Source organism: Chiloscyllium plagiosum, unplaced genomic scaffold (assembly GCF_037043375.1).
Source record: "Chiloscyllium plagiosum isolate Xiang-an unplaced genomic scaffold, Cpla_swu_hap1 HiC_scaffold_3, whole genome shotgun sequence".
Lineage (NCBI taxonomy): Eukaryota > Metazoa > Chordata > Chondrichthyes > Orectolobiformes > Hemiscylliidae > Chiloscyllium > Chiloscyllium plagiosum.
Window position 1 is genome coordinate 43,928,153 of NW_028270141.1, and position 15,087 is coordinate 43,943,239.

The following is a 15,087-nucleotide window of genomic DNA, read 5'->3' on the forward strand; positions in this document are numbered from 1 at the left end:
CATCCAATGTCCTCCCAACTTTCCTAAAGTGTGCTGCCTATTGCTGGATACAATCATCCAGTTACGACTGAACTGGTGACAAGTTAATTGTAACCTTCTTCTACTCTATGCCCCATTAGTAAAGTGGAGGGTAATGTTTGCTTCATGAACAAACAGCACTCTGAACCCCTCCTGCCATCTTCAATGAGTTGTGCACATAAACCCCAGGTCTCTGTGCTCCTACACATCATTTAAGGTTGCACCTTTTGGTTTAGGTTCTCTCTCCATGCCTTTCCTTTCCAAATCCCACGTTTCTCCACATTAAAGTTCACCTTTCATCAGTTTGCCCATTCCAACCACATCCCAATCCACACCATTGGCTGGGACGTCAGTTACAACAGCTATTGTAATCAATTTGTTTTGCCATGTGATAACATACATCCAGGGCAGGTAAAACCTGAACCAAGATCTTCTCAGCAAGAGGTAGGGGCACTACCACTGTGTTGCAAGAGCCCTCAAGAGACAGTGGTCATATGTCCTGAATAGTTGGACATGGAGTAAAACCAATCCAAACAAACAATTATAGAATCCTACAGTACAGAAGAGGCCCTTCAGCCCATTGAGCCTGTACCACCAAAAATCAACGATTACCTGCATTAGTCCCTCTTTCCCACACCAGGCCGATAGCTCATCCCAAGTACCTTCTAAAGATTGTGAGCTTTCCCACCCCAATTGCCCTCTCAGGCAGTGCATTGCAGACCCCATCACCCTCTGGGTGAACATGTTTTTCCTTAAATTCCCTCTAGAGCTCCTGCCTTTCACTTCAATATCATGCCTCATGTTACTGGCCCTTCAACAAAGGTGCTTTCTATTCACCCTGTCCATGGTCGTCTTAATTTTATACACCCCTGTCTGGTCACCCTCCCCCACAAACACCTCTGCTTGAAAGAAAACAGCCCAAGCTTATCCAGCCTCTCTTCATAGCTGAAATGCTCCCTCCCAGGCAACATCCTGGTGACCCTCCTTTGCACCTCCTCCAGTGCAAACATATCCTTCTTAAAGCGTGGTGACCGGAATTGTACACAGTACTCCCACTGTGGCCTGATCAAAGTTCTTCAACATGACCTCCTTAAAATCCATGTCCCAACTGATAAAGGCAAGTGTCCCATATGGTGCCTTAACTACAGTATTACCCTGTCCTGCTGCCTTCAGGGATCTACGGACAAGCACCCCAAAATCCCAATTCCTTCAGGGATCTACGGACAAGCACCCCAAAATCCCTGTTCCTTCAGGGATCTACGGACAAGCACCCCAAAATCCCTCTTCCTTCAGGGATCTTTGGATAAGCACTCGAAGATCCCTCTGAGCTTTCTTATGTCCTGCCATTCATTGAGTACTCCCTTGTCGAATTCCTTCTTCCAATCTCATATTTATCAGACTTAAATTCCATCTGTCACTAATCTGCCCATCTGATCAATCCGTTTATATCTTGTTGTAATCTAAAACCTTCCTTCTCACTGTCAACCACCTGACCAATCTTGAGTCATCCACAAACTTACTGATCATAACCCCCGCCACCTTCTCATTGCCATCATTTAGGAATATCACATTGTCACAGCCAACCACCTCATTAAGTTGATGAATGGATTGAGTTGCACAGTACAGCATAAAGACACATCATTCAACCCCAGGGGTCTAAACCAGGGATCACCGCATACATTATCATTTCCCCTCTCCCTCGTGTTTAACCAGCTTCCACTTATATAGATCTCTGCAATTTCCTGCAACATCTGAATTCCCCCCCCCCCCCCCATGTTTGGGTGAGGAAGTTTATCCTGAAATCCTTTGGATTTATTCGTGACTGGTTTATAATTATAGCGCCTTGCCGTGGGCTCCCTTACAAGTGGACAATATGTGTGGGAGATATGAGAGAATAAAATATTGCAGATTGGAGGTTATGCCTGATGGAATTAGCCGGGGGCAGAGAGAGGGGGTGCCTGCTTAAGGAGGTGGAGTTGAGGCTGGAGCTGCTGCTAGTGGGGGCAGAGCTAAACAGGCAGGTATGAAGAGGGCAGGGGCTGGGGGAGGGAGGGATAACAGCATTGCACCACAAGCGGAAAGTACCGCCGACGTCCCTGCTGCTTTTAGACGATGCATTTTGTTTATTTTTGCAACCGGGAAGAAAGACACCAACATGTGACGCCTCATGATTACAGCAAACACACTGTATATTTGTGTGTTACCTGCTATATATCAGACACACATAAACAGCCAGGCTGCCCAGAGGGATGTGATAGCGAAGGTCTGCATCTCTTGTGTGGCTGGTGAGATGCAGGGTCGGCCAGTTTCCACACTGCCCTTGAGACGGGATGACGATGAAAAAGCATTCGGCCAGAGTGGCCCCTCTCACTGCCTGCAATAGTCCGGTGCTAACTCTCACCAAGGTGGAAGGTTTGTAACGATTGTTATGTCCCAGGGTCTGAGGGATGGGATGAGGTGGGGGGAAAGAGCCATCCAGCACTACTGCTGCTGCTGAAAGCTCAGGTTCAAATCTAGCCTAAAGTAGAAATTAAGGTTCGTTCAACTCACGAGGTGCTGCTTTCTTAAAATTTAAACTCTTGACACCAGCTTAACAAAAACGTGTAAACATCCAGGTTAACGTGGTTTCCAATTAACGAAAATGACAACATTGCGGCGATAATGTTTATAACTACAACTAGCAAGTGAGTAATATTTCAATGTTTAACATCAGTATTCACATTCTAACATAGGAAACACTGATATTAACATGTAATACTAGTATTAACATATATCACTGCTTCCCATCTGTGTGGCGCTGATACACATATTAATGTGGGACACTGTTTTCTATCTGTGTAACACTGATGTGTAGCACTGCAATGTTATATTGGTATTGAAATAAGATAAACATGCAAATAACTAATGTTAATTTGTAACACTACTGTAAACAGGCCTGATACTTATAGTAATGTATAGCATTGCAAATATAGATGTGTATGTGGAAGTTTAATATTAATGTGTAGCACTGCTATAGATATACATAACTCTAATATTAATGTGTACGCTGCTATAGACACACATAACACTAATATTAATGTGTAGCACTGCTGTCGACATACATAACACTAATATTAATATATAACACTGCCATAGATATACATAACACTAATATTAATGTATAGTACTGCTATAGACATACATACACAAATATTAACATGTAACACCATGATAAAAGCACGTAACACTAATAGTAAGGTGTAACTGCTGTAGGTATGTGTCACACTGCAATAGACATATCACTATTTAATTGAAGCTAACACCAGTATAAGCATGTGTAACACAATAGTATTAACCCCTGTGAAGATTGTAATACTCTAATATTATGAGCCTGTGTAATGGTATATAGTAACGTGCCACATTGCAACCACGGGTCATAACACTAATAGTCATAGAGTCATACAGCACAGAAATAGGCCCTTTGGTCCAACTAGTCCATGCTAAATATTGTGTAGCCCCAGAATAAACATGCATAACACTATAGTATTGATGTAACACCATGATACAAATGTGTAGCACTGCTGTACATTGTATAACAATAATATTAATGTACAACACTGCTACAAAAAATGTAACACTGATATTAATATGAAATAATGTGATATAAACGTGTGACACTGAGATAAACATGTATAAGACTATTATAAACAAACGTACTCTGTGATTGTTTCTGTCCTCTCAAGAATTGCCAATTCTTGTGTGCATCAAGTCATCTGTTATGCTTTCTAACATGGATGTGGAACCTGATGGCAGACTTGTTTTCTGTAGTATAGACTAGGAGGAATGATCTGAATTTGTTGAGCCTGTCTAGCTGTTTGAAGGAAACACTGGCACCACTGGCACACTGTCCAGGTAATTCTTTCTGCATGCATTTCCTCTAGTCTTCACTTTCCACATTTCCTGAGGTTCAGCTTCAAGGAGATCTTAATCTCAGGGATTTTATTATTAGTCATTTGTACTGAATGTCCACTCATCAACAGCCCAGCTCAGATGGAGAGCTTCAACTCTGGATATTTCTGCACTTGAAAACCCCTTAGTGTTGGCCACTTTGTCCTTCCATTTTGATGCCCACGCTGACTCAAATGCACTTCATGTGGAACCCACCCTCTAGATGTCTCACAGATGTATAGAAGGATAAGTATTTCTGCAGCTTTGTATACAACACACTAAGATCTTATTTCCTCCAGTCTCTTGCGTAAACAGGACAATGTTGAGCATGCTCAGGCAGTTCTAGTTACCAGCTCACTAATAATGCAGATGCTTCTAGAGTTTTTGCTTCCAAGTTAGAAGTTATACAGTGCCTTCAGGGTTCTGTCACTGATAGCTATAGCTGGTAGGAGAATATCAGAATTTAGTGGTGTTGGGTGATGTATTCCTGTCTTTTTATTCTGATAGGGGCTTATGCCCGAAACGTCGATTCTCCTGTTCCCTGGATGCTGCCTGACCTGCTGCGCTTCTCCAGCAACACAATTTCAGCTTTTTATTCTGATAGCCCATAGTGTGTGATCCAACCATGTTTAAAAGTGTGCCTTAAGGACACAGTCTTCAGGAAACAACAGAGAGTGGTTTGTTTGTGGAATGAACTGCCAGAGGAAGTGTTGGATGCAGGTAAGGTTACAAAATTCATAAGACATTTGGATAGGTACATGAATAGGAGAAAGTGAGGGCTGCAGATGCTGGAGATCAGAGCTGAAAATGCAATTTCCCCCCAGAGGTGGTCGACGATGCCCTCCACCGCACCTCTTCCACTTCCCGCTCCTCCGCCCTTGAGCTCCGCCATTCCAACCACCACCAGGACAGAACCCCACTGGTCCTCACCTACCACCCCACCAACCTCCATGTACAGCGGATCATCCGCCGTCATTTCCACCACCTCCAAACGGACCCCACCACCAGGGATATATTTCCCTCCCCTCCCCTATCAGCGTTCCGTAAAGACCACTCCCTCTGTGACTCCCTCGTCAGGTCCACACCCCCCACCAATCCAACCTCCACTCCCAGCACCTTCCCCTGCAACCGCAAGAAATGCAAAACTTGCGCCCAAACCTCCCCCCTTACTTCCCTCCAAGGCCCCAAGGGATACTTCCATATCCGCCACAAATTCACCTGCACCTCCACACACATCATCTATTGCATCCGCTGCACCCGATGTGGCCTCCTCTATATTGGGGAGACAGGCCACCTACTTGCGGAACGTTTCAGAGAACACCTCTGGGACACCCGGACCAACCAACCCAACCACCCCATGGCTCAACACTTCAACTCCCCCTCCCACTCCACCAAGGACATGCAGGTCCTTGGACTCCTCCATCGCCAGACTATAGCAACACGACGGTTGGAGGAAGAGCGCCTCATCTTCCGCCTAGGAACCCTCCAACCACAAGGGATGAACTCAGATTTCTCCAGTTTCCTCATTTCCCCTCCCCCCACCTTGTCTCAGTCAAATCCCTCAAACTCAGCACCGCCTTCCTAACCTGCAATCATCTTCCTGACCTCCCCGCCCCCACCCCCACTCCGGCCTATCACCCTCACCTTGACCTCCTTCCACCTATCGCATTTTCAACGCCCCTCCCCCAAGTCCCTCCTCCCTACCTTTTATCTTAGCCTGTTTGGCACACTTTCCTCATTCCTGAAGAAGGGCTTATGCCCGAAACGTCGATTCTGCTGTTCCTTGGATGCTGCCTGACCTGCTGCGCTTTTCCAGCAACACATTTTCAGCTCTGATCTCCAGCATCTGCAGTCCTCACTTTCTCCTCCAGGTTAAAGATAGTATCAAAATTTTTAAAAAAAGCATGTAACTGTGCAAAGATGGGTGGCAGGTCAGAAGATTGGACAGAATACTGAAACAAATTATGGTTTAAAAAATAATACGGGGGAAAATTAGAGGACAGGAAAAGTTATCCAACTGTATAAAAACAGATAGTAAAGGCTTCTATAATTGTTTAAGGAAGAAAAGACTTAACAAAATGAAGATTAGTCATAAAGAAAATCAGACTGGAGAATTGATCACTGAAAATAAGGAAATAGCAGATGAATAGAACAAGTGTTTGGTAAAGTCTTGACTATAGTGGAGTAAGGAACATTCTAGAAGCAGCAATTAATCAGAAAATGGAAAGGATGGAGAAACCTAAGGAAATCGCAATGACCAGAGCAATCGTACTGAGTAAGTTGTAGGAATTGTGGGCTGAGAGATAGTGAGGACTGCAGATGCTGGAAAGTCTGGGTCAGTAAAATGTGGAGTTAGAAAAAAAACACAGTAGATCAAGTGCCTGTGTCCTGTGGCTTCATCCTATTAAAAGAATTTACTAATGGGATAGTTATTGCTTTGGTTCTAATTTTCCAAAACTTCCTAGATTTGGTCCCATTAGATTATAAGATAGCAAATATAATTCCTCTATTCAAAAAGGAAGACAGAAAGTAGGAAACTGCAGGCCAGTTAGCTTAACATCTGTCAGAGGGAAAATGTTAGAAGCTATTAAGAAATAGCTTTTTTTTTTATAGATATTTTTATTAGAAATTTAACATTTTTACAAGTTTACAAAAATAAACAAAACTCTCAGATATAAACATTGATATACAATTAGCTCAAATATACAATAGCCAAAATTTGACAAAAAAAAAACAAAACAACAAAAAAAAACCCGAAAAGAAAAAAAACAAACAAACAAAACTCAACTATCTACAAATCTAACCTACAACTAACCAGGGTGTATATTTAAGTCTCTTACATGCTCGGGATGTGTTAGCATCAGATATAATAAAACCCGTATTCGTGCGGGATTCCTCCCCCGAGGGGCCGCGGACCAGCCAGGTTTGTAATCTCAATTAAATAAAAGCCCTTGTTAGGATAGCCGAAATATCTGTATTTATGTAATTCAAAAAGGGCTGCCATATTTTATAAAATAATTCGGTCTTTTGGTGCACCATATTTGTAAGGAAGTCAAGGGGAATACATTCCATAATTAGTCTGTGCCAATTTGAAAGTCCAGGGGGGCCCTCCGCCGCCCAGTTCACCAAAATATTTTTCCTTGCACAGAAAGAAAGAATAGAAAATAGTCTCTTCCCGTACGTGTCCAGGGAGGGAAAGTTCGAAAAGCCCAAAAGGAGAGATACAGGGTCCACTTTTATTTCCGTTCCTAAAATTTCTGTCAGGGTACTTGCTACTTTAGTCCAATATCTACGGATCTTATGACAGGTCCATAAGCAATGTACAAGAGTGCCCACCTCTATTTTGCATTTAGGACACATTGGAGATGCTCCTGCCTTAAATTTTGCCAATCGAACCGGTGCTATATGGGCCCTATGAAGTATCTTCAGCTGGATAGCCTGGGTTCTGTTACAAATAGTAATTCTTCTAGCATTTTCCCAGATATCATTCCACGTTTCTGTGGAGATTTCTAGTCCCAGATCCTGATCCCATGTTTTAAGCAGATTATCCATATCTCCCGATACTTCATCATGTAGTAAATGATAAATAGTACTGACGGAAGATACCCCCACTGGTCGTAGGACACTACATTCTATCGGATTTATAAAGACTATCTAATAACGTAGTCTTCTTCTGTATATAATCTCGAATTTGGAAGTATCGAAAGAGGTCTCCATTGGGTAATCCGAATTTCTGACGCAGCTGTCCGAAAGACATCAGGACCCCATCTTTAAATAAATCCCCGAGACATGAGATACCCCTGGATCTCCAGAGTTTAAAAGTGGCATCTGTTAACCCCGGTTGGAATCCCCATGCTCCCACTATCGGTGCATAGGGGGATGTTTTATGTGAATTACCCTCGTTTTGCCGCATTATATTCCAAGCCTTGATTGTGTTCAGTATTATAGGGTTTTTACAGTGATCTGTAATGATTTTCCTCTTGTCTGAGAATAAAAGGTTAATAAGTGGGTATTTTACTTGAGAAGCCTCGATGTCCAACCAGATTGATTGTGGAACAGACAAGACCCAATCAGCTATGTAACTTAACAGGGAACTTAATTGATATTTCCTAAAATCTGGGAAGTCCAATCCACCCCTTGCCTGTGGAAGCTGTAGCTTCTTCAGCTTAATGAGGGGCCGCCTATGATTCCAGATAAAGGAACTCAGCCAGCCGTATAATTTACATAAAGCCGTCCTCAGCAGCATCACCGGAAGCATTCTCATAGGATATAGGAGACGGGGCAGGATATTCATTTTGATTAATGTTATTCTACCCAACCAGGAAATTGGCAGGTCTCCCCATCGCTGGAGGTCCTGCCTTATCCTTTCCAATAAATACACAAAATTAGCCTTATACAACTGACCAAATACTGGAGTAATAAAAATGCCTAAATATAAGAAACCCTCCAGGGACCAGTGAAAGGGAAAAAGGGAACCGTCCGCTAAGCGGGGTATCACAGCAAGGCCACCCATTGGCATAGCCTCCGATTTTGAAAAATTAATTTTATAGCCTGAGAATGCACTAAATGTATTAATAACTTGGATTAAGCGAGGTATGGACATCAAAGGGTTACTGAGGAATAGAAGAACATCATCTGCATAAAGGGTAATTTTATGTTTACCTGTACCAATCCTTGGGGCCACTATATTAGGATCAGCTCGTATAGCTTCTGCTAGTGGTTCAATTATTAGCGTGAATAACAATGGCGAGAGGGGACATCCCTGATGGCAGCCCCTACCCACACTGAAGCTATCCGAGCCTAATCCATTGGTAACCACAACTGCTTTGGGATCACTATACAATGTTGAGACCCATTTGGTAAACACCTGTCCAACGCCAAACCTCTCCAATGTGTAAAACAAATATGACCATTCTACCCTATCAAATGCCTTTTCCGCGTCTAATGAAACCACTACTCCTGGTATCTTTCCCTGATGACAAGCTTGAATCATATTCAGAGCCCTTCTAACATTATTGGATGATCTACGGCCCTTAATAAACCCCGTCTGATCCTCCTTTATAATATGTGGCAGTATCCTTTCTAATCTCAGTGCTAACGTTTTAGAGGGGATTTTAAAATCTACATTTAGCAAGGATATTGGTCTGTATGATGTACAATCTTCTGGGTCCTTTCCTTTTTTAAGGATAAGAGAGATATTTGCCTCTTTCAGCGAAGGCGGGAGACAGCCCTGACTATATGCATAGTTATACATGTCCATAAGTGGACCAACCAGTATTTCTGTAAATTCTTTATAGAATTCAGCTTGAAAGCCATCTGGGCCCGGCGCCTTACCATTTTGAAGGTGCCTAATTGCATCAACTATTTCTTGGGGTGTAAGAGGAGCATTTAGGACCGATACTTGTTCCGGAGTTAGGTCTGGAAAAGTCAAATTTTTAAAAAATGACTGCATCCTCTTCGTCCTATCTTCACAATCCTGTGATTTATATAACTCAGAATAGAATTCTCTAAAGGTCGCATTAATCTTTTTATGATCATGAGTCAAAATACCCGTACTTTCCTTGATAGACATAATAGTCTGAGGGGCCTTTTTTTTCTTTGCAAGAAATGCTAAGTATCTACCCGGTTTGTCGCCATATTCATATAACCTTTGTTTTGCAAATAATATTTCCCTCTTAGCCGTTTGAGTAAGTGTAGTATTTAGAGCTATCCTAAGAGCCGTAATCCTTTGCAATTTAATAATAGAAGGTCTATCAGTGTATGCTGTTTCAGCTGCTTTTAAGCGAGCTTCAAGCAGACGCTGTTGTTCTCCCTTCAATTTCTTCTGGGTCGCTGAATAGGAGATGATCAAGCCTCGCGTGTAAGCTTTGATGGTCTCCCACATCATTGACGGGTTGCTAGCTGTACCTGAATTAATTTCTAAAAAAGTTTTAAATTCTTGAGAGAAGTACTTTACAAATTTACTATCTTTCACTAGGAAGGGGTCCATACGCCAATGCCGAGGGGATGTCCCACTGTTCCTCGCCTTAGTTTCCATATATACAGCAGCGTGGTCAGAAATTGCTATATTACCTATTTTACAGGATGATATGGAATTTAAAAAAATCAAGGGGGCAAAAAACATATCAATTCTGGTATGACATTTATGTGGATTAGAGTAGAAAGAAAAATCTCTACCCTGTGGATGAAGACATCTCCATACATCTACTAATCCTAATTCTTTGTTCAGATCCATCAATTGTCTAGATCTGGGAGATACTCCTGCAGTACTCTTGGGAATCCTGTCTATTTCCGGATCCATAATACAATTAAAGTCTCCCCCTATAATTATATGACGGGCATCAAAAGCCATCAATTTTGAAAAGGCTTCCGTTATAAATTTAAAAGGGTGTGCCGGGGGGCAGTACAAATTTAAAATCCCATATTTCTCTCCATTTATGAGGGCTTTAATCAAGATATATCGTCCAGATTCGTCTTTTATCTGCTTTAGGATTTTGAAAGGGAAATTCTTCCGAACAAGAATAACAGCTCCCCTGCTTTTTGAGCTAAAAGAAGAAAAAAAGGCCTGATCAAATCCGCCCTGTCGTAATTTCAAGTGTTCCTTATCCGACAGGTGTGTCTCCTGTAGGAGAGCTATATCAACTCTTTCCTTCTTAAGATTTGATAATATTTTCTTCCTTTTAAGTGGCGAATTACTCCCCTTGACATTCCAGGTGCACCACTTAACCGACTGATCGACCATAATCCTCTGGGCCAATCCAAGACCCCTCGGGAGGGGGAACCCTATCCAGAACATCCCGAGCATGGAACATGTAAAATTTACAAAAATAAAGCCTCTTTAATACACCCACAACAATACAGTAAAAAACTATTTCTAAATAAAAAAAATATAAAACGTATCTAAGTGGAGACTTTCCCCCTTGTTCCCAGGGGGCGTCACCTCCTCTCCAAAAATCCCTCATATCCTCTCCCAACCAATGCCCCACCCTTGACCCAGGCACTCCTCAATAAAATGAGGAAAATTCAAATATAATACAAAGCTAGAGTTAACAGTGAGCACCCCACCCCCACCCCTACCAACACCTGGGTATATTTGGTAATGTTAATACCATATATAAACATATAACTATAAAATTACCAGTTCAACAAATAATAATTAAATATGATAATACAAAATAACGAAGGGAAAAACAACCCCGCTCCTAAAGACAGAGGTAAAATTGAATAGGGTAACCACCTCCCCCCCACCAACATTAACCAAATCCCCCAGCTTATATATATATATACATATATATACATACACATACACACATATATACATATATATATACATACATACACACACACACACATATACATACATCCCTCATATATACATAAAATAATAACAGAAAACAACTCCAAGGGGGGGGGGGAGAAAATCAAATCCCTCTCCCCACCCCCCATGATAATATTAAGCAGTAAGGTAAGAAAAAAAAAGGGAGGGGATATAAACCAAAGCGGGAGGGGGGGAAAGGCAGACCAACATCCATTATGTCCTACAGTTTATCTAAGAGAGTCCAAGAATTCCTTAGCCTTTTCTGGCGATCCGAAGTTATATACGGATCCTTCATGGTTAAAGCGTAACGTCGCTGGGTAGCGTAAGGAGTACTGAACATTTAAGTCCCTTAAACGCTTCTTCGCCTCGTCGAATGCCTTCCTCTTTCGAACCAGAGCCGGGGAAAAGTCCTGAAATAGCATGATCTTGGATCCTTTGTAGATCATAGCTTGGGGGTTCTTTTCCGAGATTTCTAGAGGCTTCTAGGAGTATCTGCCTCTCCCTGTAGCTCTGCAGCCGGAACAGGACCAGGCGTGGGCGCTGGTTCGAGCCAGGCCCGCGTATTGCTACCCGGTAGGCCCATTCCACCCTTACCTGGCCTGATCCAGCTTGCAGATTTAAAAGTTGTGGCAGCCACTGCTCCAGGAATGCTGTAAGCTGGCCTTCCTCTTCCTGTTCGGGAAGGCCCAGCAAACGAATATTTTTTCGGCGACCTCGATTATCGAGGTCGTCAATATGATTTTCCAAGGTCCGGACTCGCTGCTCGAGAGTCCGGACCTGATCCACGGCCGATTGAGCGGTTGTCTCGGAGGTCGCGGCCTTTAGCTCCGCCCCTCCGACTTGGCGTTGAATTTCTTCAATTTCATGGTCGTGCTTCTGCAGCGCGGCCGAGAGCGACTCCCAACGATTTCTGGATTCGTCGATAAAGGCATCGATCTTCGAGTCAAGCTTGGAAAGCATTTCTGCAAGACTTGCTACTGTAGGTAAGTCCCCCGGGGCGGCTGTGGACGCCTCTGCTGCAGCTGGAGAGTGTGGGGGAGGGGTTCCTGCTTGCTGAGAGCTGCGGGCTCCCTTCCCTATAGTCATTTTAATTTAGGATTAAGTTGTTTAAATGTAATATTACACAACTAATTGAGTTACTAAACTATTAAAAATGATTTATAAATGATTTGGTGAGCTTGGTAGGGGGTAGGTGACCCATTGTGCCCAAGTCTTGGGAGGAGCACTATAGACTCAGTCTTACTGGGTCGCCGCCATCTTGGATCCCCCAAGAAATAGCTTTTAAGCATTTGGTCCAACAAGTCCAGGACGACTGTGTTCCTAAACGAAACTACACCCACTTGCCTGCATTTTGCCCATAACCCACCAAACCTTTCCTATTCATGTACCTATCCAAATGTCTTATGAATTTTGTAACTTTACCTGCATCCAACACTTCCTCTGGCAGTTCATTCCACAATCAAACCACTCTCTGTTGTTTCCTGAAGACCGTGTCTTTAAGGCACACTTTTAAACATGGTTGGATCACACACTATGGGCTATCAGAATAAAAAGACAGGAATACATCACCCAACACCACTAAATTCTGATATTCCTCTACCAGCTATAGCTATCAATGACAGAACTCTGAAGGGACTGTATAACTTCTAACTTGGAAGCAAAAACTCTCGAAGCATTAGTGAGCTGGTAACTAGATCTGCCTGAGCATGCTCAACGTTGTGGGAGAGTCTCAGACTAGGGATCAGTAGGAGTCACCAGTTTAAAAAAGTATTTAGATGAGTTTCTTTTCTCTGATGATTGTGAGGCTTTGCAACTTTCCCTGATAAGGTGGTGGAAACAAGTGCTTGAATATATTTAAGGCAGAGGTAGATGGCCTCTGGGATAGACAGGGGTGGAAAGGTTATTGGGCATGGGTGACAATGTCAGATTGCAATCAGATCAGCTATGGTGTTATTGAATGGCAGAGTAGACTGGAGGGCAATGAATGGCCCACTCCTGCTCCCAATTGTTCTGTTTTCTAACAATGGTATACACGTGTGTGACATTGTAATATTAATGTTTAACACTGACTAATAAGTGTAACGCAGGGCAGAACGTGATGGTCCCCCACTGGCAGGTTTCCAGGTGGGCCTTGTGAAATTCATCTTCCTGTTCACCTCTGACTCATTTGCAACTTTCCCCAAGACGTGTGAGGCCACACCAGGACCTCTCCTTTCCCCGGCAATTGGCCGCATAAAGGCAGCTTACTCCGCAGTTTTCACTATGAGACCGATAGGGTGGAGGGAGGGGTTCATTGGGAAGGGGGAGTGTTGGGGGGGGTGAATGGTAAGGGAAGTTGAAGCCCGGGCCATTCATTGTGGGAAGGTGGGGTATCTACCTTCATGGAGAACACCTCTTCTCCTCCTCCCCACTCTGCTTCTTAAAGCCCCATTCCCATCCCATTCAGGAATGGTTCCCTGTTACCACCTCCCCAATCTCTATCTATGTTTCCCCTGGCTTTTATTCCGACCCCTACTGTGAGACCCTTCAGACTTACCTGTTCCAGATCTCGGCAATCCTGGATTTGGAGGGTGAGGTTCCTGGATTCGGGGTGAGGGGGAAGTCCTAGATTTGAGGGATCCTGATCTTGATGGTGGGGTATGGTCCTGTGGTGAAAACAACCTGCTAAACTGCTGCAGTCCATTGAGTTGTAGGCAGACGCACATGGTCCTTTCAGATTGGAGAGGTGCCAGCTTTGGATGTTGCTGCTGTGCATCTTGTTCCCCAGGATCTGCCCAAACTGCTTTAAAGCATTTTCCTATGCCATTTGTTTTATTGATTAGTAGGATGTGTGTGTCATTGTCGAGCCAGCATTTATTGCCTGTCCCTAGCTGCCCTTGTAAGGTGGTGGTGAGCTGACTTCTTGAACCACTGCAGTCCACTTGCTGTAGGTTGACCCACAATGCTATTAGGGAGAGAATTCCAGGAGTTTGACCCAGCAACAGTGAAGGAACACTGATATATTTCCAGGTCAGGATGGTGAGTAGCTTGAAGAGGAACTTGTAGGTGGTAGTAGTCCCATGTATCTGTTGTCCTTGTCCTTCTAGATGGAAGTGGTTGTGGTTTGGAAGTTGCTGTCTAGGGATCTTTGGTGAATTTCAACAAGTGTGTCTTGTAGATGGTACACACTGCTGCTATTGAGCATCAGTGGTGGAGGAAATGGATGCTTGTGGATGTGATGCCAATTGAATGGGTTGCTTTGTCCTGAATGGTGTCAAGCTTCTTGAGTGTTATTGGAGCTGCACTCATCCAGGCAAGTAGGGAACACTCCATTATACTCCTGACCTGGCCTGGTGGACAGGCTTTGAGGAGTCAGGTGGTGAGTTATTCACCGCAGTATTCCCAGCCTCCGACCTGCTCTTGTAACCACGTGTTTATCTTGTGAGCCCAGTTGAGTTTCTGATCAATGGTAATCCCAAGGATTGAGGTATTCAGTGATAGTAACACCATTGAATGACAAGAAGAGGTGGTTAGATTGTTTCTTTTTGGAAATTGTCATAGCTTGGCATTTGTGTGGAGTAAATGTTACTTGACACTTGTCAGCCTAAACCCGGACATTGTCCAGATCATGTCGCATTTGAACATGGACTGCTTCACTATTTGAGGAGTTGTGAATGGTGCTGAACATTGTGCAGTCATCATTGAATATCTCCACTTCTGACCTTATAATGGAGGGAAGGTCATTGATGAAGCAGCTGAAGATGTTTGGCGGAGGACACTACCCTGAGGAACTCCTGCAGAGATGTCCTGGAACTGACGGACCTCCGATAACCGTGACCATTTTG

The 15,087-nt window shown here is 43.4% G+C and overlaps 1 protein-coding gene across 3 annotated transcripts in view; it reads left to right on the forward strand.

The window, feature by feature from the left end:
* The window catches only part of slc35f3b (solute carrier family 35 member F3b), a 202,215-nt gene that overhangs the window by 113,364 nt on the left and 73,764 nt on the right, over positions 1-15,087 (forward strand). The window contains exon 1 of one of the 3 annotated variants that reach the window (XM_087978770.1): positions 2,113-2,430. The exons of the other annotated variants lie outside the window; for them this stretch is intronic. Within the exon in view, the coding sequence (XP_087834896.1) occupies positions 2,349-2,430 (82 nt within the window). The 5' untranslated portion in view covers positions 2,113-2,348. Of the gene's footprint in view, positions 1-2,112; positions 2,431-15,087 lie in introns of those variants that run through there. 3 annotated transcript variants of the gene reach the window in all.